Genomic DNA, 25,245 nt, shown 5'->3' with positions numbered 1-25,245 from the left:
CAATACTGCTAAATATCTGGATTTTGGCTTTAACTTTGAACTAACAGAACATTAGGACTGTTCTCATCATGGTTCACATCCCTGTCTACCTTAATCCTCCCAGTAATTCCAAACCCTCAAGTTGTCCACTGTTACCTGAGCTTCTGTTCCCATATTGCCAGTATGTCCATCACTCTGAGCCAATCCCCCACTCTTTCCATTCCTCTCAAACACTTCCACTGAGCCCTTTAAAATTCCCTTTTTTAAAATATCCCATCTTTTTTTTATTTTTAAATGAGAGTTCTCTGCTTCTCGTGTCTGTTTCTCCCATTTGAACAAAAGTAGGCAAATTCGGACCCATGGGTAGCCCACACTCTACGAATGGTTTTTACATATTTAATGGTTTTTGAAATATTCAAGAATATTTCATGACACATGAAAATTACATGAAATTCAAATTTCAGTATCCATAAATAAAACTGGAACAGAGTCACTGTCATTCGTTTATGTATTATCTATGGCTGCTTTAACACTGCAACAGCAAAGTTGAGTAGTTATGTATGGCCCACAAAGCCAAAAATATCTACAGACAAGGTCTTCTGACAACTGCACTAGAATGGAAATGCCATGAGACATTAGGTCAGGGACACTGATCAGGGACATTGTTTAGTCCTTCACTTCCAGGGCCTACTTCACAGTTCTGTTGTTGTTGTTCAGTTGCCCAGTCGTGTCTGACTCTTTGCGACCCCATGGATGGCAGCAAGCCAGGCCTCCCTGTCCCTCACCATCTCTTGGAGTTTGCCCAAGTTCTGGTCCACTGCACCCTGGACACAACAACGGACAATATTTTATTGAGTGTTAGTTAACTAGTTCGTAGCTAGCACTCAATAATTATAGGTTGAACAAACCTTCTCCCTCTCCTGCATACTATCAATATCTGAGGGGTAGGTGGGCTTATCTCACGCTTATTCCCTTCTAAGACCCGGTTAGAAAAATTAGGAACCAATTATTATTGAGTCCGGGAAAGTACTTTGAGAATAGTACTGTGTTTTATCCATTTTGAAATACCTAGCAAAGTCTCTTCCACAAGTTAGACTGCAGTTGGAAACCAAAAGCGCTCTTGGGGTTATTGTTAAGAGAAAATTAGTGCATACAAAGGATTCAGAAGAACCTCAGGTGCACAGAAGTATTCAATAAATGTTTGCTCCTGCCTCAGTGTTCCTTTCTGTAACAGGAATAATACAGGACTGTCATACAGCTAATTTAAACAAGAACGCTCTGTGTGAAACAGCTTTGTAAGCCATAAACACCATCCAAAAGCACAAATATTCATTGGCATGGCATTGAGCAGCCCAGTTTGGAGGGAAGGGCCTTCATCTACAGGTGAGAAAACCTAACTCACCCTTTTACCACTATGAATTGACCCTGGACGATTGCAATTTCGGCTATGTTTTCTTCAAGTGTAAAAGTAGCCTCTGAATGGTCAAGATCGTTCCTCGGGCATCCAGCCTGCGTCTCCGTCCAGTGACCTTTCTTTTCCCGGCAGGATAGGGAGACTAGGTGACCTCCCACCATCCCCTCCGCAGCCTCCTCTGCGGCGGCTGAGGGGCGGGGCGCTGGAGGGGCGCGTCCGAGGCGTATCCCGGGCGGGGCCTCCTTTCCCAGGCTCTGCCGGGACGCACGGGGGCGCCGCTGGGCTCGCGCTTCTACAGGAGTTGCCGAGCAGCAGAGGAGGCGCTCACTTCCGCGTCGGGCCAGGCGGCGTCCGGCGGCGGCGGCGCCCACGGCCAGGCGGGCCGCAGGTCAGTCGGGGATGCCGCCTACCCTGCCTCTCCCATCCGGAGGAGCGGGGCTTTGGGTGGGCCTCAGGCCCGGGAGGCGGCGCGGCGCCCTGATGAAGGGCCCGGGCCGCGCTGATAACACGGTCTCCCCGGGCTGCAGACTCGGCTTCCGGCAGATTCGGGATCCCCGGAGTGCGGGGAGACCCCGGCGCGGCTTTGTGGTGTCCCAGCCCCTCCCCTTTCGTCTAGCGTCATGGGAGGAGCTCGAGGCCCTTGAGCAGCGTTTCTCAAAGTAGGGTCCGCTGGCGAACTCCTGACCCACCTCATACTTTCTGAACCGGAGTCTCTATCGTGGTCGGGGAATCTGCATTTTCAGCAAGCCTCCCTGATGGTTTTGATGCAGGTGGTCACAGGACTGCACTCTGGGAATGCTTTCTTAGAGGACTGGGCACTTCCGACTCCCTCCGACCCAGCAGGGAGCCCAAGTGGGTCCATTTGAGGATGGGGCCCTATGACTGGCCTGGAAGTGGTAGTCCTCTGTCTTAGGGGTTCTCTTGAATCCTTGCACTCAGGGTGCTGCTGTGTTACTGTTGCCATCAGCAGGAGTCTTCAGATGGACAGATATTTAGTGAGTGACGTGCCCGGGTCAGGAGCCTTAGTGAGAGTGCTGAAGGAGGCCGTGTGGCGTGCGGCTGGAAGAACTTGGAGTTAGTCCAGCTGTCCTGGATTGGGGCAGACTTCACCATTTATAGCAGGGTGCGCATTCTTATATCTTTCTCCAGTGTCCTCACCTGGAGAAGGCAATGGCAACCCACTCCAGTACTCTTGCCTGGAAACTCCCCTGGGCGGAGGAGCCTGGTACGCTACAGTGCACGGGGTCGCGGAGAGACCGACAGGACTGAGCGACTTCACTTTCACGCACTGGAGAAGGAAATGGCGACCCACTCCAGTGTTCTTGCCTGGCGAATCCCAGGGACGGGGGAGCCTTGTGGGCTGCTGTCTATGTGGTCGCACAGAGTCGGACACGACAAGTGACTTAGCAGCAGCAGCAATGTCCTTACCTGTCAGTAGGGACAGGAACGCCTACCCAGTAGGACTTTTCTGTGAATTAGGTAAAATCAGCCCAATGACTCCTACAGTGGCTGGCACAAAGCACTCAGTAAATGGAAATTGTTAAGGGTGACGCTAAGGGTTGGATGTCATCACCTACTCCATGGACATGAGCTTGAACAAACTCCGGGAATTAGTGAAAGATAGGGAAACCTGGCATGCTGCCTGCAGTCAGTGAGGTCTCAGAGTAGGACACAACTTAGCAACTGAAGAACAACAATAGAGGTGATGCAGTTTATAGTCCCCCAAGCCAGAGATTTAGTCAAGTGGAATAGTATGTGGAGAGGGGTACAGAGTATATCTGGACAACAAAGATTCTGACTGGGGTTGCTTGGGAAGTTCATGTAACCAATGAGGTTTGCCTGCAGATTTGAAGAATAGAGAGGATTCCAGGGAGCTGCTAACAGGGACAGCGTGAACCAGTTCCACCCCAGGCCTCAGAAGTGGTTCTTTCACATGGTTTGTTGCTGGGCTGCTGCTTGGACTTATAGGCAGTGTAGAAGTCACATTGAAAAATGGATTTTGAAGGCTGGACTGTTGGCCCATAATAGTTTCTGTCTGCTGATTATGTTTCACACACATGGTATTCCTCAGACTCTAATGGTCTCCTTCTCTTATTTCATTGGAAGTTGGCTAAATTGGAGCATCTAGGAAAAGATCATAGGTGATGGCATGGGTGAATGGCCATGGATGCCGTGGGTGTAGTTGAGCCTCTTGGCAGCCATTTTACACTTGCTATGAAAGGTCCAGATACATTGGGAGTGCCTTTTTCATCATGGTATTGTTTTAGATTCCATAAAACACTGCGGTCACCTGTGGTTCACCTATCTCCAGAATGGATTAGGAAATAAAATCTATAAAATGTCCCCACAGCTTCAGCTATTTTGGAGGGAAGAAGCCAGATGATTTACAGATACCATTTTGTTCCTCTAGACCAGTTTGTGTGTTGGTATGCGTGGAATTCTAACCTTAGCTGACAAATTATATTTGCTTAATTTAAGCATTATCATTACCATTGTTAGTAATGTCTGCTCTTAGGTTTCCTTAAATCTCTGGAGCCAATATAACGTCTTTCAGTAAATACCTTCTGGTAAATTTTTATATCATTATAGATGCTATTTATCATTTATTGAGTACTTACTTGGAGCCAGAGACTGTTCTACATACTTTTAGAATTTTTTGTCAGTCATTCCTGTGATAGTCCTTTAAGGGAAGCATCATCCTTACCTCCAGTTTAGACATGGGGAAACAGGCAAAGGAGGACTGATGTTTGCCTAAGGTCCCAGGATAGTAAGTAGTAGCGTCTAGTAGCCTGATTCCATGGTTATGCTCATAACCTATGCAAGTCTACATTGCTCCCTAAGACGACTTATAGTTTAAAAAGATGTGTGAGTACAGGAGATCATAAGCACACCTCACCTATGCTCTAAATGTAACAGACAATGCATTAGGTATCTCGTTTAATTCTTTAAGCAGTCATCTCAACACCTCGATTTGGTTATAATAGTTTAGTATCATTTACATACTTGGGGACAGTTTTCCAGCTTCTCAGAATATCTGAGACTTCTTTTCAGTTATATAAAATCCTTCAATTCAGTATGGCCAGTGCTGAGGAATTTGTTTAAAATCACATTTAACTGTATACTTTTTAATTCTATTTCATGTATTATTGGAAATGTCAATGGTGATTGTCCTTTGTTTTTACAGAGGGGGACTGAGACCACATTGTTTTGCAGTTTCTGAAAGTATTTCAAGGCAAAACTTTGGCTGTTGGAGAGAGCAATGGAAGGTCACAAGGCAGAAGAAGAGATGTTAGATATTCTTCGACTGAACGTGGGTGGCTGTATTTATACAGCCAGGCGGGAGTCCTTGTGCCGCTTTAAGGATTCAATGCTGGCATCCATGTTCAGTGGTCGTTTCCCCTTAAAAACAGATGAATCGGGTAAATACCTCAAGTCTATAAGCATGATCATGAATATTCATTAAAATAGAAGTCTAGTTTAAATTCCCTTTAATTTTTCTAATTACGACAGGATGTATTAGCTCAGTATGCTGATTACTAAGATCATTAAGACTGTATGGAGTTTCATTAAGTACCTGGAGAAATTAAATACCAGTTTCTAGAATATGTGATGCTGTTGCTAAAAGTTGACAAAAAAGTGAATGTATATAAAGGTAAAAAAGTGAAACTGTCCAACTCTTTGCAACCCGATGGACTGTAGCCCGCCAGGCTCCCCTGTCCATGAGATTTCCTAGGCAAGAGTATTGGAGTGGGTATCCATTCCCCTCTTCAGGGGATCTTCTAAATCCAGGGATTGAACTCAGGGTCTCCTGCATTGCAGGCAGATTCTTTACCATCTGAGCCATCAGGGAAGCCCATATACCAGTCCAACCATGGATCTGATTTGGGGGATTAATTATATTTGGAAAGGTGTTACATTTATGCAACTCAGTGGGTCTTTGTATTGAGCTTGATTAAAATATATTATGTGCTTCTGTATGTGTTCTTCAAGTTAAAAATTGTGTTTCTTGGAGAAAGCAGCTGGCTTCATAGCTAAGGGCAGGCACTGCCAGTGTAGAATTAGTGTTAATTCACTCCTAGTCCAGCTGCAGAGCCTTGTGTGGGCTGACATGTATGTCATAGAAAATGTCAGTGCAGTGATACTATCAGTCACCCATGGGAGAGGACTGCAAATTGGTGTTTCAGAAGAAACTGTAAAACGCAAGGATTAGGGTCCTAGTGCTGCTCTTTGCTTCAAGTGTTTTGGGGTACACTGAACCTACTGCTGGCTGTAAAAAAAACTTCAGCAATGCAAGTAGGGCTTTTTGTATATCCTAGGGATTCTGGGGCTCAGAGCACCCACCCTTGCTTCTGCGTCAGACTGAGGAGTTCTGAGCCTGAAGGGCTGTTAGTATCCCTGGGTCTTGTTTGCCAGATGAATGGCAGTTGAAAGAATGGAAAACTCACTGATGTGTGGTGCCCAGGACTTGATGTCCATCTGGACAGAAAGGCTGTGGTGAAAAAGTGGTCAGCGGGAAGTGAGCGTTTCCTCTGCCGCAAAGTTTATACCTTCTTAATCCTTTTATTCCAAACTAATCAAGGGAGAAAAGGAATTATTGAATAACCTCATGGTGGTGGTTTAGTCACTAAGTTGTATCCGACTATGACCTCATGGACTGTAGCCTGTCAGGCTCCTCTGTCCATACAGAAGTATTAAAAAAAAAAAAATTCTGCTGAATTGTCTTAAGAAAAGCCCTTTTTCATAAAGTAGTACCCGCATAGCATTTCTCTTTTAAAGTTTAGTACAAAAGGACAAGCCTAGTAAGTCCAAACATATGATGTGTCCAGGTCTTGGAACCATGGGTTTATATGTCAGTGACACTACAAGTTGATTTGTACGATCACTGACATATGAATGCCAGACGTAGTAATGCGCACTCACATACCCTCATTAGGGAAGAACTCCATACACCTCTCCTGGCCCAGCCAGGAGAACTTAGAATTCTAGAACTTAAAATTCTACCAGCAGTTTGAGGCTTCCATGGTCTTTGTGGTGGCCAGCAGTGGGAATGTGGTCATTGTATCCCAAATTCCTGATGGAGCGCAGAATACATTTTCCTATATAGTAGGTGTGAATACAGAGGATCCCTAAATTTGACTAAATCTACTTGAACACATGATATTAACTTCCTTATGAGAAAGAAACATTTCTACTGGTAGAGGTCTGCAGTCTAATTTTAGTTTGACATGTTGAAACTTTATCATGGTTATTTGTATCTATGCAATAATTTTTGAACTGAATGTTTTCTAGGAGCTTGTGTTATTGACCGTGATGGACATCTATTTAAATACCTTTTGGATTATCTTCATGGAGAAGTTCACATTCCCACAGAGGAGCAAACTCGGGTTGCTCTGCAGGAAGAAGCTGATTACTTTGGCATCCCGTATCCATACAGCCTGTCTGACCACTTGGCCAATGAAATGGAGACATATTCTTTAAGGTCAAATATAGAACTTAAAAAGGTCTTGGCATTTTCTTAAGCTTTAAAATACATATATGAATATATAATATTCATTTATTATTCACAAAGCAGTGTATGTTATTTTGCATAGCCTGTGTTGTAACATAAGCCAAAATAAGACAGTTTTACATCTTACAATTTTTGAAGTTGTGTTTCTTAATTACCAATATTCATTTTTAGGCCAAAATTCTATTCTAAGAAAGTATATTACAAAGCCACTTACAGGTTTCTGGAGTTTTTATTCCTTGTTGAAAATTTACCACTTTTTGATAAGAGTATAAGAACTCTTATACTCTTGAAGTTCTCCTTAAATTAAGAGCAGCACTGTAGTATGTAAAGATATAGTGGTAATAATTTCTTTCCCAAAATGATATTTTGAAAGGATAAATGTGTTAGTTGCTTAATCATGTCTAACTTTGTGACCTCATGGACTGTAGCCCACCAAGCTCCTCTTTCCATAGAATTCTCCAGGCAAGAATCCTGGAGTGGATTGCCATTTCCTCCTCCAGGGGATCTTCCTGACCCCAGGATTGAACTCATGTCTCCAGCATTGCAGGCAGATTCTTTACCATCTGAGCAACCAGGGAAGCATAATTTTAAAAGGATGGTGATGAGAAATAAAAGATTGTATAAAATCTTTCACCTGATTGAGTGTAGCAGTTGATTATTAAGTTGAAATATGTTTGATTAGTTCACCTTGAGATCAGTAAATCTTTTTTTTTAAACTGCTTCTATTTTAAATCACATTTTAAAGGTGTTTACATGATATGAACAGCTTCATCTGTTTTTTTCTCACTAATAAGTATCATATTTGTTATTACTTAGCACTTTGGGGCATCTAAGAAAAATATTTTTCCTAAAGAATTGTGCATAGTGAAAACTGATCTGAATTGGTCTGAATTCTTTTGACTTAGACGTCAGTGTTTAGGAGAGCAAGTTGGTGGTATAGTTATTAGGAATGCAGCATGAAGAGAAAGTTGATTTGGTTCCAGATTCCCTTTGGGAATTTGCATGGTTGTATAGATTCTGGTACTGGAGTTATTTATAAACTGAGTTGTTAAACAGTCTCTTGGTACTGTTTGTTGCATCTGCAGAGTGGGGCTAAAAAAAAAACCTAATTAGGGTTAGTTGGGGTGGATTAACATTCACCTTTATAGTCTTTCATTTCTGATTTGTATGCACAAAGGACAGAGCATGCATACGTTCATTCTGTCAGCCAACTCATATTTATTTCACATAAGACACTGTTCTGGGGACTGTGTGGGACATTCAGTTTTTGCCCTTGAACAGTTTATAATGTAGTTGATGATTTTCACTGATGTGCAAGTGAAGATAAAAGCCAATTCAGGAATTAGATAGCAATATTAAATGCAACACACCTTAGGGTCCTCTTTTCCTTCTCTGAGTCAGTAAATAGTAAGCATCTCCTTTGTGTCAGACCCTTTTCTAGGCACTTGGGATACAAAACCAACGAAACATTATTGGCCACAGCAGTAACGCCATTTCTCCCAGGGAAGGCCTGAGCCACCCCACCGGGTGAAGTCCTCATGCTCTGTGCCCCTCAGCACCTCGTAGGCTGAGGTAGCACTTATTTCACTGTGTGCTGACGACTTATTTAATGTCTGTCTGCTCCATCAGCTATAAATTGAGGAGGGCTGGGACCCTGTCTCCAGGACCTTACACACATAGTATTCACACATCACTTAGTATTCAAGTGACTGACTGAATAGGTGGATAAATGCCAAATGAGTTCAGATAGTAGGCATTTAGTTTCATATATTCATATCCTTCAGTGTGAAAGACAAGTTAATCTGGTTCATCCATGGTTGGATTTTGAGTTCAGAATAAGCATCCACCATGGGGTTAGTGAATAGAAGGTAAAAGGAAAATTGAGACAAATGGAAAATTTGGGGGAAAAGAGAGAATTCTAACTTTTAGTGATCATATGAAGATTTTAAAATGATGGTGATAGTGAGTCTAGAGGAGGAGGAAATGAGGCATAATTTCCTAGTGGAAAAGGATTCTCTAGATGAAAAGGTGTTGGATTTTGGGATAGTGAAATGCCCAAGCCCCCTCTACAACACCCCAAATTCAACAAATGTTTTGTTTTTTAAAGGCATAAAAAGTAGATTATATGTTTAGTCTTTTTATTTCCCTCACAACCAAGTGAAATGATAGCTTTACAGGAAAGTAATAGAACAAATTCATTTTTACTTTGCTCCAGAGTTAAATTCAAACTTTATAGGTATATATATTTTTTGCTTCAGGCTTTAACAGACTTCTGTGATTCGTATGGTTTAGTATGCAATAAACCAACAGTTTGGGTTCTCCACTATCTTAACACATCTGGTGCAAGCTGTGAGAGTAGAATTATTGGTGTATATTCCACAAAAACTGATGGAACAGATGCTATTGATAAGCAGCTGGGAGGAAGAATTCACAGTAAAAGCATTTTTAAAAGGTATGTCCATATTTAAATATGAAAAGGAACAAAATAAATCTTGGTCTCTTCTAAGAGGTGTTATTGAGTTTAATATGTGGTTGACTAGGAAAGATCATCAATACTTCTCAACAGATAGAGTGAGTTTCATAGCTTTTGAGATAAGCCTGCTTCATGAAGAGATTGCAATTCTGGCCATTTGTTATCTGTAGAAGTAATAGGTTATCCACCTGGTCTTACAGAGGTTCTCAGCTGGGAATAGTCACCAGAATCCCCTGAAAGGCCTTATACAGAGAGAAAAGAAAGAAGAGAAAAGCCATATGCCTGGGTGTCTCCCCTGGACTACAGTTCATGAGCAGAAGCCTGACCTAGAAGTCAGCAGGCCTGCTGAGTGACCCAGGACTGGCCTGTGTCTTGGTGTCCTGGTTTAAGAAATGCCAAGAGTCATACATGACTGAGTGACTGAACTGAACTGAAAGGCTTTTCATCCAGTCTCATCCCAACTTGAAAATTCTATACCTTGAGCATGTTAAATTCTTAAGGGTTATTCTGTTAATGTTTTCCTTGCAATCTTATTTATGCTGGTTAGTTCACCTAGCAATTTTTTTTAAATTCTCTGGGAGATTGGACTGGGTCACGTATTAGTGACTAATGCATGACCACATGAGCTTGCTTTTTAGACAATTAATATATCATCATTTTCTGAATTCTTTACAGACAGAGATGTTTGTGTATAAGTACATGGCATAGTGTTAGAAAAGTTTTAGTCAAAGTTGCACCTTTTCTGACTTTGCTGGAGTTAGGTGATTTTTTAGAAAACTTATTTAAAGATTTATTAGTTTGTCTACACAGTTTATATTGTGGAGTTAACAAATACTTTGCCACAGTAAAAAGATAAAATGTAGATTAGTATGTAAGTTTAGTATATTATAATAATATAGCATGTCGTGTATATATATGCTTAAGGATCACAGAAGAACAACTACTCAGTACCGACATATTTTTTTCCTTAATTAACAAGCACTTATTAAGTATCTTATTTGCTGTGTACATGTACATACATTCATACTTAGGTAGTATATTTTCATCACCTTTTGCAATATTTCTAGGGAGGCGGGAAATAATGTTCAGTACATTTGGAGCTATTATTCAGTAGCAGAATTGAAGAAAATGATGGATGCCTTTGATGCCTGGGAAGGAAAAGGTACAGTACAATTTTTCTGTTTCAAGGCAGAAAGTAGACTTTTCCTTAATAAGACAAAGCAAGGTCACATACTGCATTGCTGTTTTAGAGAATGTAATTTTTGGTGTGGGTCCAGGTATTTGTCACCTCATAGTAACACTGAGGCAGTTTACTTAAAAAATTTTAAAACTCATGCATTGCTGGATATTATTAATAATTTACAGTTCAATAACCTAAAATATTCTTTTGTTAGTTATGCTTATTTAATTCAATTTAAAAAGAGTTCCTGTAACACCTTTTGGGTACCTAGCATTGTCCCAGGAAGTATACATCTACATTAAGCATAAAATGTATAATCAAAAGGAGAGAGAGAGAGAGAGAAAATGAAAATAATGCTGGAAAGATAGCTAAAGAGCCCTTAGAAAATAAAATATTCTTTAAATGCACACTTTGAAATTTGACCATTTTTACCAAGCTGCTAATGTGGGTTGATAATAATACTCCTACTTGATACGTAGTTTACACTTAGTATCTGTTAGTCCTAAAACTTTGTGCTGTTTACCATTTATTGATGAGGAAAAGAAGTCTCAGAGAGGCATACCACTTGTTATAGATGGCAGAGAGTTAACTGTTCTATGCTTAAATATTTTTTTCTTACTTAACATGTATTAACACTTCAGTATTCTTGCCTTGAGAACCCCGTGAACAGTATGAAAAGGCAAAATGATAGGATACTGAAAGAGGAACTCCCCGGGTTGGTAGGTGCCCAGTGTGCTACTGGAGATCAGTGGAGAAATAACTCCAGAAAGAATGAAGGGATGGAGCCAAAGCAAAAACAACACCCAGTTGTGGATGTGTCTGGCGATAGAAGCAAGGTCCAATGCTGTAAAGAGCAATACTGCATAGGAACCTGGAATGTTAGGTCCATGAATCAAGGCAAATTGGAAGTGGTCAAACAGGAGATGGCAAGAGTGAACGTCGACATTCTAGGAATCAGCGAACTAACATGGACTGGAATGGGTGAATTTAACTCAGACGACCATTATATCTACTGCTGCAGGCAGGAATCCCTTAGAAGAAATGGAGTAGCCATAATGGTCAACAAAAGAGTCTGAAATGCAGTACTTGGACGCAATCTCAAAAATGACGGAATAATCTCTGTTTGTTTCCAAAGCAAACCATTCAATATCATGGTAATCCAAGCCTATGCCCCAACCAGTACCGCTGAAGAAGCTTAAGTTGAACGGTTCTATGAAGACCTACAAGACCTTTTAGAACTGACACCCAAAAAAGATGTCCTTTTCATTACAGGGGACTGGAATGCAAAAGTAGGAGGTCAAGAAACACCTGGAGTAACAGGCAAATTTGGCCTTGGAGTACGGAATGAAGCAGGGCAAAGGCTAATAGAGTTTTGCCAAGAGAACACACTGGTCATAGCAAACACCCTCTTCCAACAACACAAGAGAAGACTCTACACATGAACATCACCAGATGGTCAACACTGAAATCAGATTGATTACATTCTTTGCAGCCAAAGATGGAGAAGCTCTGTACAGTCAGCAAAAACAAGACCAGGAGCTGACTGTGGCTCAGATCATGAACTCCTTATTGCCAAATTCAGACTTAACTTGAAGAAAGAAGGGAAAACCACTAGACCATTCAGGTATGACCTAAATCAAATCCCTTATGATTATACAGTGGAAGTGAGAAATAGATTGAAGGGACTAGATCTGATAGACAGAGTGCCTGATGAACTATGGACAGAGGTTCATGACATTGTACTAGAGATAGGGATCAAGACCATCCCCATGGAAAAGAAATGCAAAAAAGCAAAATGGCTGCTGGGGAGCCCTTACAAATAGCTGTGAAAAGAAGAGAAGCGAAAAGCAAAGGAGAAAAGGAAAGATATACCCATCTGAATGCAGAGTTCTAAAGCATAGCAAGGAGAGATAAGAAAGCCTTCCTCAGTGATCAGTGCAAAGAAATAGAGGAAAACAACAAAATGGGAAAGACTAGAGATCTCTTCAAGATAATGAGAGATACCAAGGGAACATTTCATGCAAAGATGGGCTCGATAAAGGACAGAAATGGTCTGGACCTAACAGAAGCAGAAGATATTAAGAAGAGGTGGCAAGAATACACAGAAGAACTGTACAAAAAAGAGCTTCAGGACCTGGATAATCACGATGGTGTGATCACTCACCTAGAGCCAGACATCCTGGAATGTGAAGTCAAGTGGGCCTTAGAAAAGATCACTACGAACAAAGCTAGTGGAGGTGATGGCATTCCAGTTGAGCTATTTCAAATCCTGAAAGATGATGCTGTGAAAGTGCTGCACTCAATATGCCAGCAAATTTGGAAAACTCAGCAGTGGCCACAGTACTGGAAAAGGTCAGTTTTCATGCCAATCCCAAGGAAAGGCAATGCCAAAGAATGCTCAAACTACCACACAATTGCACTCATCTCACATGCTAGTAAAGTAATGCTCAAAATTCTCCAAGCCAGGCTCCAGCAGTACGTGAACCGTGAACTCCCTTATGTTCAAGCTGGTTTTAGAAAAGGCAGAGGAACCAGAGATCAAATTGCCAACATCCACTGGATCATGGAAAAAGCAAGAGAGTTCCAGAAAAACATCTATTTCTGCTTTATTGACTATGCCAAAGCCTTTGACTGTGTGGATCACAACAAACTGTGGAAAATTCTTCAAGAGATGGGAATACCAGACCACCTGACCTCCCTCTTGAGAAATCTGTATGCAGGTCAGGAAGCAACAGTTAGAACTGGACATGGAACAACAGACTGGTTCCAAATAGGAAAAGGAGTACGTCAATGCTGTATATTGTCACCCTGCTTATTTAACTTCTATGCAGAGTACATCATGAGAAACGCCGGGCTGGAAGAAGCACAAGCTGGAATCAAGATTGCCGGGAGAAATCTCAATAACCTCAGATATGCAGATGACACCACCCTTATGGCAGAAAGTGAAGAGGAACTCAAAAGCCTCTTGATGAAAGAGAAGAGCGAAAAAGTTGATTTAAAGCTCAACATTCAGAAAACTAAGATCATGGCATCTGGTCCCATGACTTCATGGAAATAGATGGGGAAACAGTGGAAACAGTGTCAGACTTTATTTTCTTGGGCTCCAAACTCACTGCAGATGGTGACTGCAGCCATGAAATTAAAAGACGCTTACTCCTTGGAAGGAAAGTTATGACCAACCTAGATAGTATATTGAAAAGCAGAGATATTCCTTTGCCAACAAAGGTCTGTCTAGTCAAGGCTATGGTTTTCCCAGTGGTCATGTGTGGATGTGAGAGTTGGACTGTGAAGAAAGCTGAGCACCGAAGAAGTGATGCTTTTGAACTGTGGTGTTGGAGAAGACTCTTGAGAGTCCCTTGGACTGCAAGGAGATCCAACCAGTCCATCCTAAAGGAAATCAGTCCTGGGTGTTCATTGGAAGGACTGATGCTGAAGTTGAAACTGCAATACTTTGGCCACCTCATGCCAAGAGTTGGCTCATTGGAAAAGACCCTGATGCTGGGAAGGATTGGGGGCAGGAGGAGAAGGGGACGACAGAGGATGAGATGGCTGGATGGCATCACCGACTCGATTCACATGAGTTTGGGTGAACTCTGGGAGTTGGTGATGGACAGGGAGGCCTGGCATGCTGTGATTCATGGGGTCGCAAAGAGTTCGACATGACTGAGCGACTAAACTGAACTGAACTGAACATGTATTGATATCTGTTAGGTGCAAGCACTATTATAAGTCCTAAAATTATCCAAAGAGAAATAAGACACATCTTAGTCCTCAAATGATCTTGAAAGCTGGTAGAGACGACATTGCAAGTCACATAAGATTGAATAGAGAACGAAAGAGCCTTTTAAAAACTCTTCATCAGCTGTTCCTCTTTCAGGCAGGATGCTGGTCCCAATCCTTTTTTCCTTAGTCCCCCACCAACCCCCACTTTTCCTCCTTTTTCTTTTCATATCATGCCCCTGAAACAGATAGGATGAAGTGTAATGAACAAAGTGCTATTCTCTCTAAGCTTATTATTTGAGACTTAATTGACTTTGAGGCACTTGGGCTTAAGTTGAGGAACACCCCCCCTGGTGTTCTCAGTCTCCTTTTGTGCCCCTGGACTGCCAGGCTGCCCAGGAAGCTTTGGGAGGGCCTGGCTGGGATTCCTTCTCCACTGACTCAGGAAGCTGGGATCTCTGACTCTAACAAAGCATGTATGTGTGACTGACTTTAACTTTTTAGAAAGCATGCTATAAAGTATTATTGTTATCTTACAAAAGTTCTGGGAGGCCTGTGGAAAGCCATAATACAGGAAACAGAAATGAGAGAAAGAACTATTGAAAAAAAGAAGATGAAAGTGAAAAAAGTATGCAAGTGTTAGCTGCTCAGTTGTGTCCAACTCTTTGCGACCCCATGGACTGCAGCCCTCCAGGCTCCTCTGTCCATGGAATTCTCCAGACAAGAATACTGGAGTGGATTGCCATTCCCTTCTCCAGGGTATCTTCCTGACCTAGAAATTGAACCCAGGTCTCCTGCATTACAGGCTGATTCTTACTGTCTGAGTCACCAGGGAAACCTTAAGAAAGCTTTAAATACCAGTAAAGGATAGGTTATTTGAGAAACATGCTTGGGAGAAGAACATAACTTTAACCTCACAGCATTTATCAAAATACTACCAGGTAAATTTAGAATGAAAAATGAAACTTTCATAAACTGTAGTAAGACATAAGCAAATAACTGATTTCTTAATTGGAAAAGAAATTGTAAGCTTAAAATGAAACATAAAGAGAAAGATAAATTTGCTTATACAATATTTAATGTATTAACTTTAAAGCACAAAACATTATAAATAAAATTTTAAAACTAATTTAAAAACTTGCATGAAAGTGTTACGTTAAGCAAAGATTATCCTTACAATAAATAGTTTATTTAAATTGACTAGAAAATCAGTTCAACCCTATTAAAAATAAAGATATAAGATTCATGACCATAAAATTCCCAGAAAAGGAAATAAATGTGTCAGAGGTTCAAACTCATTATTAATGAAATATGCATTAAATGAGAACTATTTTTATATACCAGATTAGTAAAGATTTCACACATTCTTGGCAGGAGTAAAATTAATATTACTTTTTTGGAAATAATTTATCAGTACATATCAATAGCATCAATATTATTCATATCTTTTGACTCAGTAATTCTACTTCCAGAAATCTACCTTATAGACATAATCAAATGCAGAAAAAGGTTTATGAACAGAGATGTTCAACTAGGCATTATTCACAATAGGGAAAAAGTAAAAACAATGTAAATGTCTATAATACAGGGCTGAATACATATTAGCACATCCACAGGATATAGATGGGATATAGCTATTTGAATTAACCTTGAATAACTTTTTACATTGATGAGTGCCTATGATTAAGAAATGGTCAAAAGTAGGAAACAAAATTAAATGTAATGCTTTCAATTATGTGCATATCACATGAATAGAAAAAAGACTCGAATGACATACATCAAAATGTCATGAGCCATGACTCCTAATCCCTTAATTAGAAGTGATTTTTATTTTTTATATGTACTTTTATATATTTTCCAAGTTTTATACAATGAGCATGAATTATATAGAAAAAAATAAAGTTTTAAAAATAGTTTGCTGTATATCCATATAATGGAGTTCTACTCAGAAATAAAAATAAATGACTATTGAGACATATCTCAACACGGATGAATCTTCAAAGCATCACGCTAAAGAAGCCAGACACAAAAGGCTGCATATGTCATGTATGATTCCGTTTATGTGACCCTCTGGCAAAGGCAAAACTAAGGAATGGAGGGCAGGGCATTGACTGTAGAAGGACACAAGGCAAATTTTGAGGGTGATAGAAATGTTGTATATCTTGATTGTGGCCATAGTTACATGACTGTACACACTTGTCAAAACTCAGAGTACTTAAAAACAGTAAATTTTATTTTATGTAAGTTGTATTTCAATAAACTGGACTTAGAGGTGAAAACTTACTGGATGAGATTTAGGGATGTTTTTGTGGTGTTTAAGTAGGTTTGGGAGTATGATCAAGCAGTTCTAGAAAGTTGCCTTAAAATGAGGTCCACAGACTTTGAGTATTGGACATGATATATATAATAATTTATGGGCTCACCTTGGTAAGTTGGTTATTACTGGACCTTTAATGATTAAAAAGAAAACGCCAAATTCTTTCTTGGGATTTAAAGATTACTTTTGTTTTTAATGCCAAGCCATTTTTATTCAGCATCATTCTTTAAGCTTTTTCTAATGTGTCTATGTATAATTTTTATGGTTCTTTTTAAAAAAACTGAGGTGAAATTCACATAAGAATTAAAGTACACATTTCAGTGACATTTGCTACACTAACAGTGTGTGTAACCAGCACCTCTGTTTAGTTCCAAAACATTTCCTTCACCCTAAATGGAAACCCAGTATCCATTAAGCAGTTCCTCTACATTCTCCTCTCCCCTCAGCCCCTGGCAACTACCAGTCTGCTTTCTATCTCAATGGATTTGCATATTCTGGATTTTTATATAAATTGAGTCCTACAATATATGACCTTTTGTGTCTGGCTTCTTTCACTTAGATAATGTTTTTAAGTTTCATAAGAATACATTTTCAGCTTTCAATCAGAAATGTATCACACTAACTGTTACCTATAGAATAAACAACAAGGTCCTATTGTCCTGAATCCTGTGATAAACATAATGGAAAAGAATATGAAAAATAATATATACATATATATGTATAACCGAATCACTGTTGTACAGCAGAAATTAACATAGCATTGTAAATCAAGTATACGTCAATAAAATAAATTTTAAAAAGAAACCACAGATTTAAAAATTAAGTGAACTTGACTGGGATCTTGGCTTACCATATTAACTCATTCTTTTTTCTTTTTTTAAAAAAGACTTATTTATTTATGTTTGGCTGTGCTCTGCTCATTGCCGCGTGTGGGCTCTCTCTAGTTGCGGTGAGCAGGCTTCTCATTGTGGTGTCTTCCCTTGTTGCGGAGCACAGGCTCCAGGCACGTGGGCTTTAGCAGTTGTGGCGTGAGGACTCTAGGGTGCTGGCTTAGTAGTTGTGGATCACGGGCTTAGTTGCTCCGTGGCACGTGGGATCTCCCCAGACCAGGGATTGAACCTGTGTTTCCTGCACTGGCTGGTGTTTCTTAACCACTAGACCACCAGGGAAGCCCCTCAGAGTATTCTTGTTTGAACAGGTGCCTATGAAGTATTGACACCTCCTGTTCATATAGTGGTTGCCTTTTATCAAGTGGTTCACAAAATTTATCTGAATTGATAAATACCTCACAGCAACCTAGTGAGGTAGAGAGGGCAAGTTTTAGAACCCCCAGTGTCCAGTCTTTGCACGTTACTACCAACACTGTGACTTATGATAAAGGTACCGAACATCTCTTGAGTGCTAAGTCTGTGCCAGGCCTTGTTCTAGGCACTTTGCTTTTATTTTCTCATTTAAGGTTTGAATTCTCATCATCATTTCACAGATGAGGAAATTTGGGCATAGAAAAGTTGTTAACTTTCCCAAGGTGTTATGATTAGCGAATGATAGAAATGGGATCCAGACCCAGGCAGTCTTGGCTCCAGAACCTGTGGCCTTAACCAGCATACACTCAGTTGCCCAGGTTGATATAATGACCTGCTGATTATCAGTGGCAGAGCTGGGCTGGCAGCTCTTCGTAGACCCAGGTCATGAGCTGTGTCCCTGCTGCCCTGGCTCTTCATGGGACCTTTTCCTGTGTGTATTTTTTGTTAAACAGGAGGCATGAAGTTTAAGGTTTTCCTGGCCAGTTTTATACAAAACAATGTAGCTGAATCTTTGGCAGTGGACAACGGTTCTCTAAATTGTCTTTTACCTTCCAGGTGTTAGCTACTGGCGGGTACCTCACGAGCTGATAGAATGCTGGACTCTGGAAGAGCGCCCTTTACTTGGAAGCCTGAGTCACATGGCTCCAATTCGAAAGAGGTTATTCATTCTCTGTTGGTTTATTATTATTAATCTATCACCTTTATTTTTACTGCCTTTATTGTGAGAATAAATAATGGTTCTGAACCTCACTGAGCTTACTAATCACCTTGATAAATATTCTGACTTACCATCAAAATATAAATCTAGATAAATGCAAAGTTACCAGAACTATGTAAAAAGTAGAAGTAATTCTTTAAAACTGAGTTATATAGTTTATTATTATTATTTGGGGGAGAGTCTGATTTTAAAAATACTACTGGACACAGTGGGAATGCTGTGGTATTTTTCCCCACTAAAGTGAAATCTCAGGCTTTATTGGCAATAGTTAAAAAAAATGTATTAGACTTAATATTTGAAACTTCCTGTGATTTACTCTGAATTCTTTTCTGTAACCACAAATACTAATAGCATTTTTATTTAGTAGTATTTTATTATGTTCTATGAAATAATTAGCATTAAATTCACTGCACATCTGTGTCTTTCACTGTGCTTTACATACATTTAAAATTATTTCATTTTCATTGTCTGGGTATTATTCGTGGCTTTCTGATGTTCTAATTTCTTGATCATCTATTTTAGACTTTGTTTCTGTCCTATGAAATTTCAAACTGCTTTCTTTTACTCTCTGAATCTTTCACAGAATGCAGAGAATTTTACTTAGTGTTTAGTATTAATCCTATATTATTAAAACAGATCTTTTTTATTAAGGGTTCTCATTTTATTATCATTATTTCTTTTTGCCATCTGAACTTACAGCGAGCAGATATCATTTGGGTCTAGAGCAGTGGTTCTCAACCAGAGGCAGTTTTGTTATCCAGGGGATATATTTGGCAATGTTTGGAGACACTGTAGGGTGGGAGATGCTGCTGGCATTTAGAGGTTTGCTTCCTAGAAGGCAGAGGGCAGCCCCTCACAACAAAGAATTGTTGAACCCCAAATGGCAATAGTGCTAAGGTGGAGAAAGACGGGACTGGAGTCTTCAGTGGAAGATGCATGAAAAATGCGAAGCAAGCAGAAGGGGCTTTATGGAAGCTCTCCTCTATGTTGGTTGTCTTTCCTCTGGGATTGTATTAAGCATTATTTTTGATTCATGGTCAAGATGGTGATAATGGTGACTTAGCAGCACTTGTGAGGTCCCAAAGAACCATTTTTCACCTACAAAATTTCAGTTGTGTTCAGTAGAGTTTAAAGGTCAAATATATTCACAGTTTTCAAATCAGTATGCTATTATGATTCCATTTCTAAGAATCTGATGTTAAGTACAGCTAACTCCAGCTTTCTTTTGTTTTCTTTTGGTTTTTGTGGAATATCTTTTCCGATCCCTTCACTTTTAGTCTGTGTGTGTCCTTACATATAGAGTGAGTACTTTGTGGGCAGCTTATAGATGGGTGCTATTGTGTGATCTATTCAGCCACCCTATCTCTTTTGATTGGGGAATGCAGTCTGTTTTCATTTAAAGTAATTATTGATAGGTATGTATGTACTTAATTCCTCTGAAGTAGGAATCAGCAACCTGCTCCAGTATTCTTGCCTGGAAAATTCCATGGACAGAGGAGCCTGGCAGGCTACGGTCCATGGGGTCACAAAGAGTCAGACATAACTCAGTCAGACTGAGCACACACGTACTTATTTCCATTTTGTTAATTGCTTTCTGGCTGTTTTTGTAGTTCCTCTCTGTTGCTCTGTTATCTTGCTCTCTTCCTTTATGGTTTGATAACTTTCTTTAGTGGTACAAATTGTACCACTATTTGTACGTATCAATATTTGTACTATCCCATGCCATGTTTTATGTTTTGATGTCATATTTTTATACTGTTTCTTAACTGATTATTTTAATCATAGTTATTTTTATTACTTTTGACTTTTAACCTTTATATCAGCTTAAAGTGATTAATATACTACCTTTACTACATGTTTACCTTTCCAGTAAGATTTATTCTTTCATATGTGTTCTTGTTACTAATTAGTGCCCTTTCTTTTAAGCTTAAAGAAGTTCCTTTAACCTTTCATGTAAGGCTGGTTTCAGTTCAGTTCAGTCGCTCAGTTGTGTCTGACTCTTTGAGACCCCATGGACTGTAGCACACTAGGCCTCCCTGTCCATCACCAACTCCTGGAGTCCACCCAAACTCATCACCATGAGTCAGTGATGCCATCCAACCATCTCATCCTCTGTCATCCCCTTTTCCTCCTGCCCTCAATCTTTCCCAGCATCAGGGTCTTTTCAAATGTCAGCTCTTTGCATCAGATGGCCAAAGTATTGGAGTTTCAGCTTCAGCATCAGTCCTTCCAGTGAACACCCAGGACTGATCTCCTTCAGGATGGACTGGTTGGATCTCCTTGCAGTCCAAGGGACTCTCAGGAATCTTCTCCAACACCACAGTTCAAAAGCATCAATTCTTCAGCGCTCAGCTTTCTTCACAGTCCAACTCTCACATCCATTCAAGACTACTGGAAAAATCGTAGCCTTGACTAGACAGACATTTGTTAGTCTCTGCTTTTCAATATACTATCTAGGTTGGTCATAACTTTCCTTCCAAGGAGTAAGCGTCTTTTAATTTCATGGCTGCAGTCACCATCTGCAGTGATTTTGGAGCCCAAAAAAACAAAGTCAGCTGCTATTTCCACTATTTTCCCATCTATTTGCCAGGAAGTGATGGGATCGGATGCCTTGATCTTATTTTTCTGAATGTTGAGCTTTAAGCCAACTTTTTCACTGTCTTCTTTCACTTTCATCAAGAAGCTCTTTAGTTCTTCACTTTCTGCCAGAAGGGTGGTGTCATCTGAATATCTGAGGTTATTGATATTTCTCCCAGCAATCTTGATTCCAGCTTGTGCTTCATCCAGCTCAGTGTTTCTCATGATGTATATAAGTTAAATAAGCAGGGTGACAATATATAGCCTTGACGTACTGCTTTTCCTATTTGGAACTAGTCTGTTGTTCCTTGTCCAGTTCTAACTGTTGCTTCCTGACCTGCATACAGATTTCTCAAGAGGCTGGTTTAGTGGTGATGAACTCCTTTAGCTTTTGCTTGTTTGGAAAACTATTTCTCCTTCAATTCTTAATAGTAACTTTGCTGGGTAGAGTATTCTTGGTTGGATTTTTCTTTCTTTTACTACTGTGACTATATTATGCCGCTCCCTTTTGGCTTGCAAAATTTCTGCTGAAAAAATCTCTTGATAATCTTATGGGGGTTCCTTTGTATATAACAAGTTATTTTTCTCCTGCTGCTTTGAAGATTTCCTCCTTTAACTTTTGACATTTTAATTATAATGTGTCTTAGTGTAGGTCTCTTTGGCTTTACCTTATTTGGAATTCTCTTGGGCTTCCTGGATCTGGATGTCTCTTTCCTTCTTCAGCTATGTAATTTTCAGCTATTATTTATTCAAGCAAGATTTCTTCTCCTTTCTCTCTTCTTCTGCTGCTGCTGCTGCTAAGTTGCTTCAGTCATGTCTGACTCTGTGCGACCCCATAGATGGCAGCCCACCAGGCTCCGCCATCCCTGGGATTCTCCAGGCAAGAACACTGGAGTGGGTTGCCATTTCCTTCTCCAATGCATGAAAGGGAAAACTGAAAGTGAAGTCACTGAGTCATGTCCAACTCTCAGCGACCCCATGGACAGAAGCCCACTAGGCTCCTCCATCCATGGGGTTTTCCAGGCAAGAGTACTGGAGTGGGGTGCCATTGCCTTCTCTGTCTTCTTCTGGGAGCCCTGTGATGTGGATGTTAATTTGATATTGTCCCATAAGTCCCTTCAGCTATCTTCAATTTTTTCACTCTTTTTCTTTCTGCTACTCTGATTGGGTGAATTCCACCACCCTGCCTTTGAGTTGAGTGATTTTTTCTTCTGCTTCATCTGGCCTGCTGTTGAACCCCTGTAGTATATTTTACAGTTCAGTTATAGTATTCTTCAGCTCTGTGACTTCCTTATATTTTTCATATCTTTGTTGAAGTTTTTCACTGTGTTCGTTCATTCTTCTCCCAGTTCGGTGACCATTTTTATGACCATTATTGAACTCCTTATCAGCCAAATTACTTAATCTATGTTTCATTAATGTCTTTTGGTGAGGTTTTATCTTGTTCTCTCATTTGAAACATTTTCCTCGGTTTTTTCGTTTTAGTTGATTTTCTGTGTTGATTTCTGTTCAGTAGATGAAACAATCACCTGTCCACCAGTGTTCCCACTTCAGGCTTTTTACAGTGAATGGTAACTCAGTTCAGGAATCTTTGAAGGTTTGTCCAGTACTTCTCGAATTCGAAAAGCATTGAACTGTACCGTGGGTTTTACTAGTCTAGCAATTCCCAGAATGTGTTCTGTAGCATGGTAATTTTACTGGGTGCCAAAGGTTACATTACAGAATGATTGGTAAATGGAGTCAACAAAGCTAAATAGGTGTCTTTACTATAGAATCTTTGTTAACATAGAGTTTAAAACCTCAATAGAATAAAATACACACTTAGCATTTCTCAAGTTTTATTTGTGAAACCCATTTTTTCCCTTAATAAATCTCTTGTAGCTGCTTTTCTGGGAAAAACAACTTGGGACACTCCTGGTTACCCTCTGGATTGCATCAGGCTTTGTGAGAACAAGTGTATAATTCTAGTGTAACACTTCAGATTTTAACCTATCATTGGTTAAAATATCATTATGCATGAGTTTAAAAGAGTGTATTTAAATGGAGACAATCTTCTGCAACCTTGCTAATTTATTTATTGACCTTGGTGGGCAATGAGAGATGAAGTAGGTAGGTTATACGGCTAAACCTCTTGACTCAAATTCTTGACAAAAACCTTTTTGTTCACCTTGAAGTTAAACTTTGGAGACGTTTTCATTAGCTATTAAACCTGTAAATGCTGACAAGGACTCACTTTTGTATTTACAGGCGACTAATAGTCAATGAAGAGGAAGAAGAAGGTGTGAACTCTAAGACCGGACCTAAGCCAGTCCGATTTTTGGGTCCTTCCACCAGCACCCAAATTAAGGTCAAGAACTCTGCTTCCATCAGGGTGTCTCCAGCCAGTGCCCCTCAACCCTGGCCCCGAGCAACAGCAAACCTGGCTGCAGGAGGAAGGGCAGTGCAGCGCTCTGCCCAGTCGAAAGCGCCAACCCCGGTGGGGACCGGGCTGCCTGGGCATCCCCAGGCTGCACAGGGGACTGGGGCTGCTGAGAACGGGGCTGCGCATCTACCTCCAGCTAAGGTTCTGCTCTCGGACAAGATGACTACTCCGCACCGAGTGATCAAACTGAAACGAACTCCCCTGTGCGCCACTGGGTCTTCCCTGCCTGCCTGTACCACACCCAGGCCTTCGGGTCCCCCAGAACCGTCCCCTGACGCCCTTAGCCCGCTGGGCACGTGGACTGAGAATGGACAGGACCAGACCAAGTGATGGAAACGGGGACTTGGGACTGTTTGCCTCTCCAAGCTTCCAACCCCGTTAACACAAACAAGCAGCTCTCTTTCCCTATACTGTCTAGGTGAACACTTAAACGTTTCTATTTAGGATGATTAGTGTGAAGCAGGAATGGAGGAGGGAGACTGTAAGTGATTGGCCCTATGTTTACTTCTCATTTTCCCAACGTTTAAAACTGTCTAGGGACAGTTTTAATTTCAGGTTTTTTAACGTGTAGGTTTTTTATTTTTTTAATGCTTAATTGGTATTAAGGCAACAAAACAGCTGGACAAAGTCAAACCTAGGAAGCCTACTTTGTTGCTGAAATAATTATAGATTTTAGGCACTTATTTGATGTTACTCATTTCAGCGGAGAGATAAAAGTGAAATTGAGCTTAGCTCTTCCTGCCGGTAAAATAGAGAGGGTGATTTAGTGCTTCCCTGTGCTACGTGCCAGATGGGGAAGATTTGAGAGAAAATGTAGATCAAGGTGAACTCCCTGCAGGTGACTCTCAGACTCAAGAGGTAACGTGAAATGATGGGGAGGGGAAAAACAGTAATTTGAGATCACACTTTGACTCTCACTTAATGGAACAGTTTTCTTTCCTAGATTTACTTTTCTTACTCTTTTCCCTTAGCAGATTTATTTTATACATCACAGGAAGATTTCTTGGGTTTAGAATTATATAACATGTTTTTGGACTGAATGGTGAAAGTATTTTATTTTCATTTGGATCATGAAGTTTTCAAAGTACTTTGAAAAAGAAAAAAAAATTCAACTTTTTAACTAAAGTTAGTATTTTTTTTCCAGAAATGACTATTAAAAAGTTACTCTGATTATACAATATGGTTTTTATGCATAAAATTTCCACATAATTTGAATTTAATATTTTAAAACAGTATTTTGATTAATCTTCTATTTTTTCACAGTTCAGTTGTATGTGTTTACACATACATGTTATATTTTGTAGTTGGATCACATATTTCTATCTTAAGTGAGCAGTATGTTTTCAGTGTGTTAAAAATAAGTTCATAAAACAGGATACTTTTTACTCAGTGCTTATTGTACTTGCATTGGTTTAAAAGACTAAAGTAAATATACTCAAAACATTGCTTTCTATTAAATAAAGCAAAACCTTTCCATAAAAAGTGATATTTTTCTGTAACTGTACTTATTTTTAAGTCCTGGAGCCCTTTAGTAGTTTGAAAGTTTGTTCATTTATATCTGTTTCTGCTCACAAAATTGCTTTCTTGTATAGTTAATGTACGAAATAGTTAAACCAATTTGGATAGCTATCT

At 40.1% G+C, this 25,245-nt stretch overlaps 1 protein-coding gene across 1 annotated transcript; it reads left to right on the top strand.

Moving 5' to 3' along the window:
- Nucleotides 1–1,724: 1,724 nt before the first annotated feature.
- KCTD18 (potassium channel tetramerization domain containing 18) lies at nucleotides 1,725–24,905 on the top strand. Its single transcript, XM_068968889.1, has 7 exons — nucleotides 1,725–1,781; nucleotides 4,578–4,812; nucleotides 6,683–6,894; nucleotides 9,161–9,354; nucleotides 10,443–10,537; nucleotides 18,452–18,554; nucleotides 23,439–24,905. The coding sequence occupies exons 2-7, from the start codon at nucleotides 4,653–4,655 to the stop codon at nucleotides 23,941–23,943; spliced, it is 1,269 nt and encodes a 422-aa protein (XP_068824990.1). The 5' UTR covers nucleotides 1,725–1,781; nucleotides 4,578–4,652; the 3' UTR covers nucleotides 23,944–24,905.
- Nucleotides 24,906–25,245: the final 340 nt, after the last annotated feature.

This window comes from Capricornis sumatraensis, chromosome 3 (genome assembly GCF_032405125.1).
Source record: "Capricornis sumatraensis isolate serow.1 chromosome 3, serow.2, whole genome shotgun sequence".
Taxonomy (NCBI): domain Eukaryota; kingdom Metazoa; phylum Chordata; class Mammalia; order Artiodactyla; family Bovidae; genus Capricornis; species Capricornis sumatraensis.
This window is presented reverse-complemented; position numbering and strand designations above follow the sequence as displayed.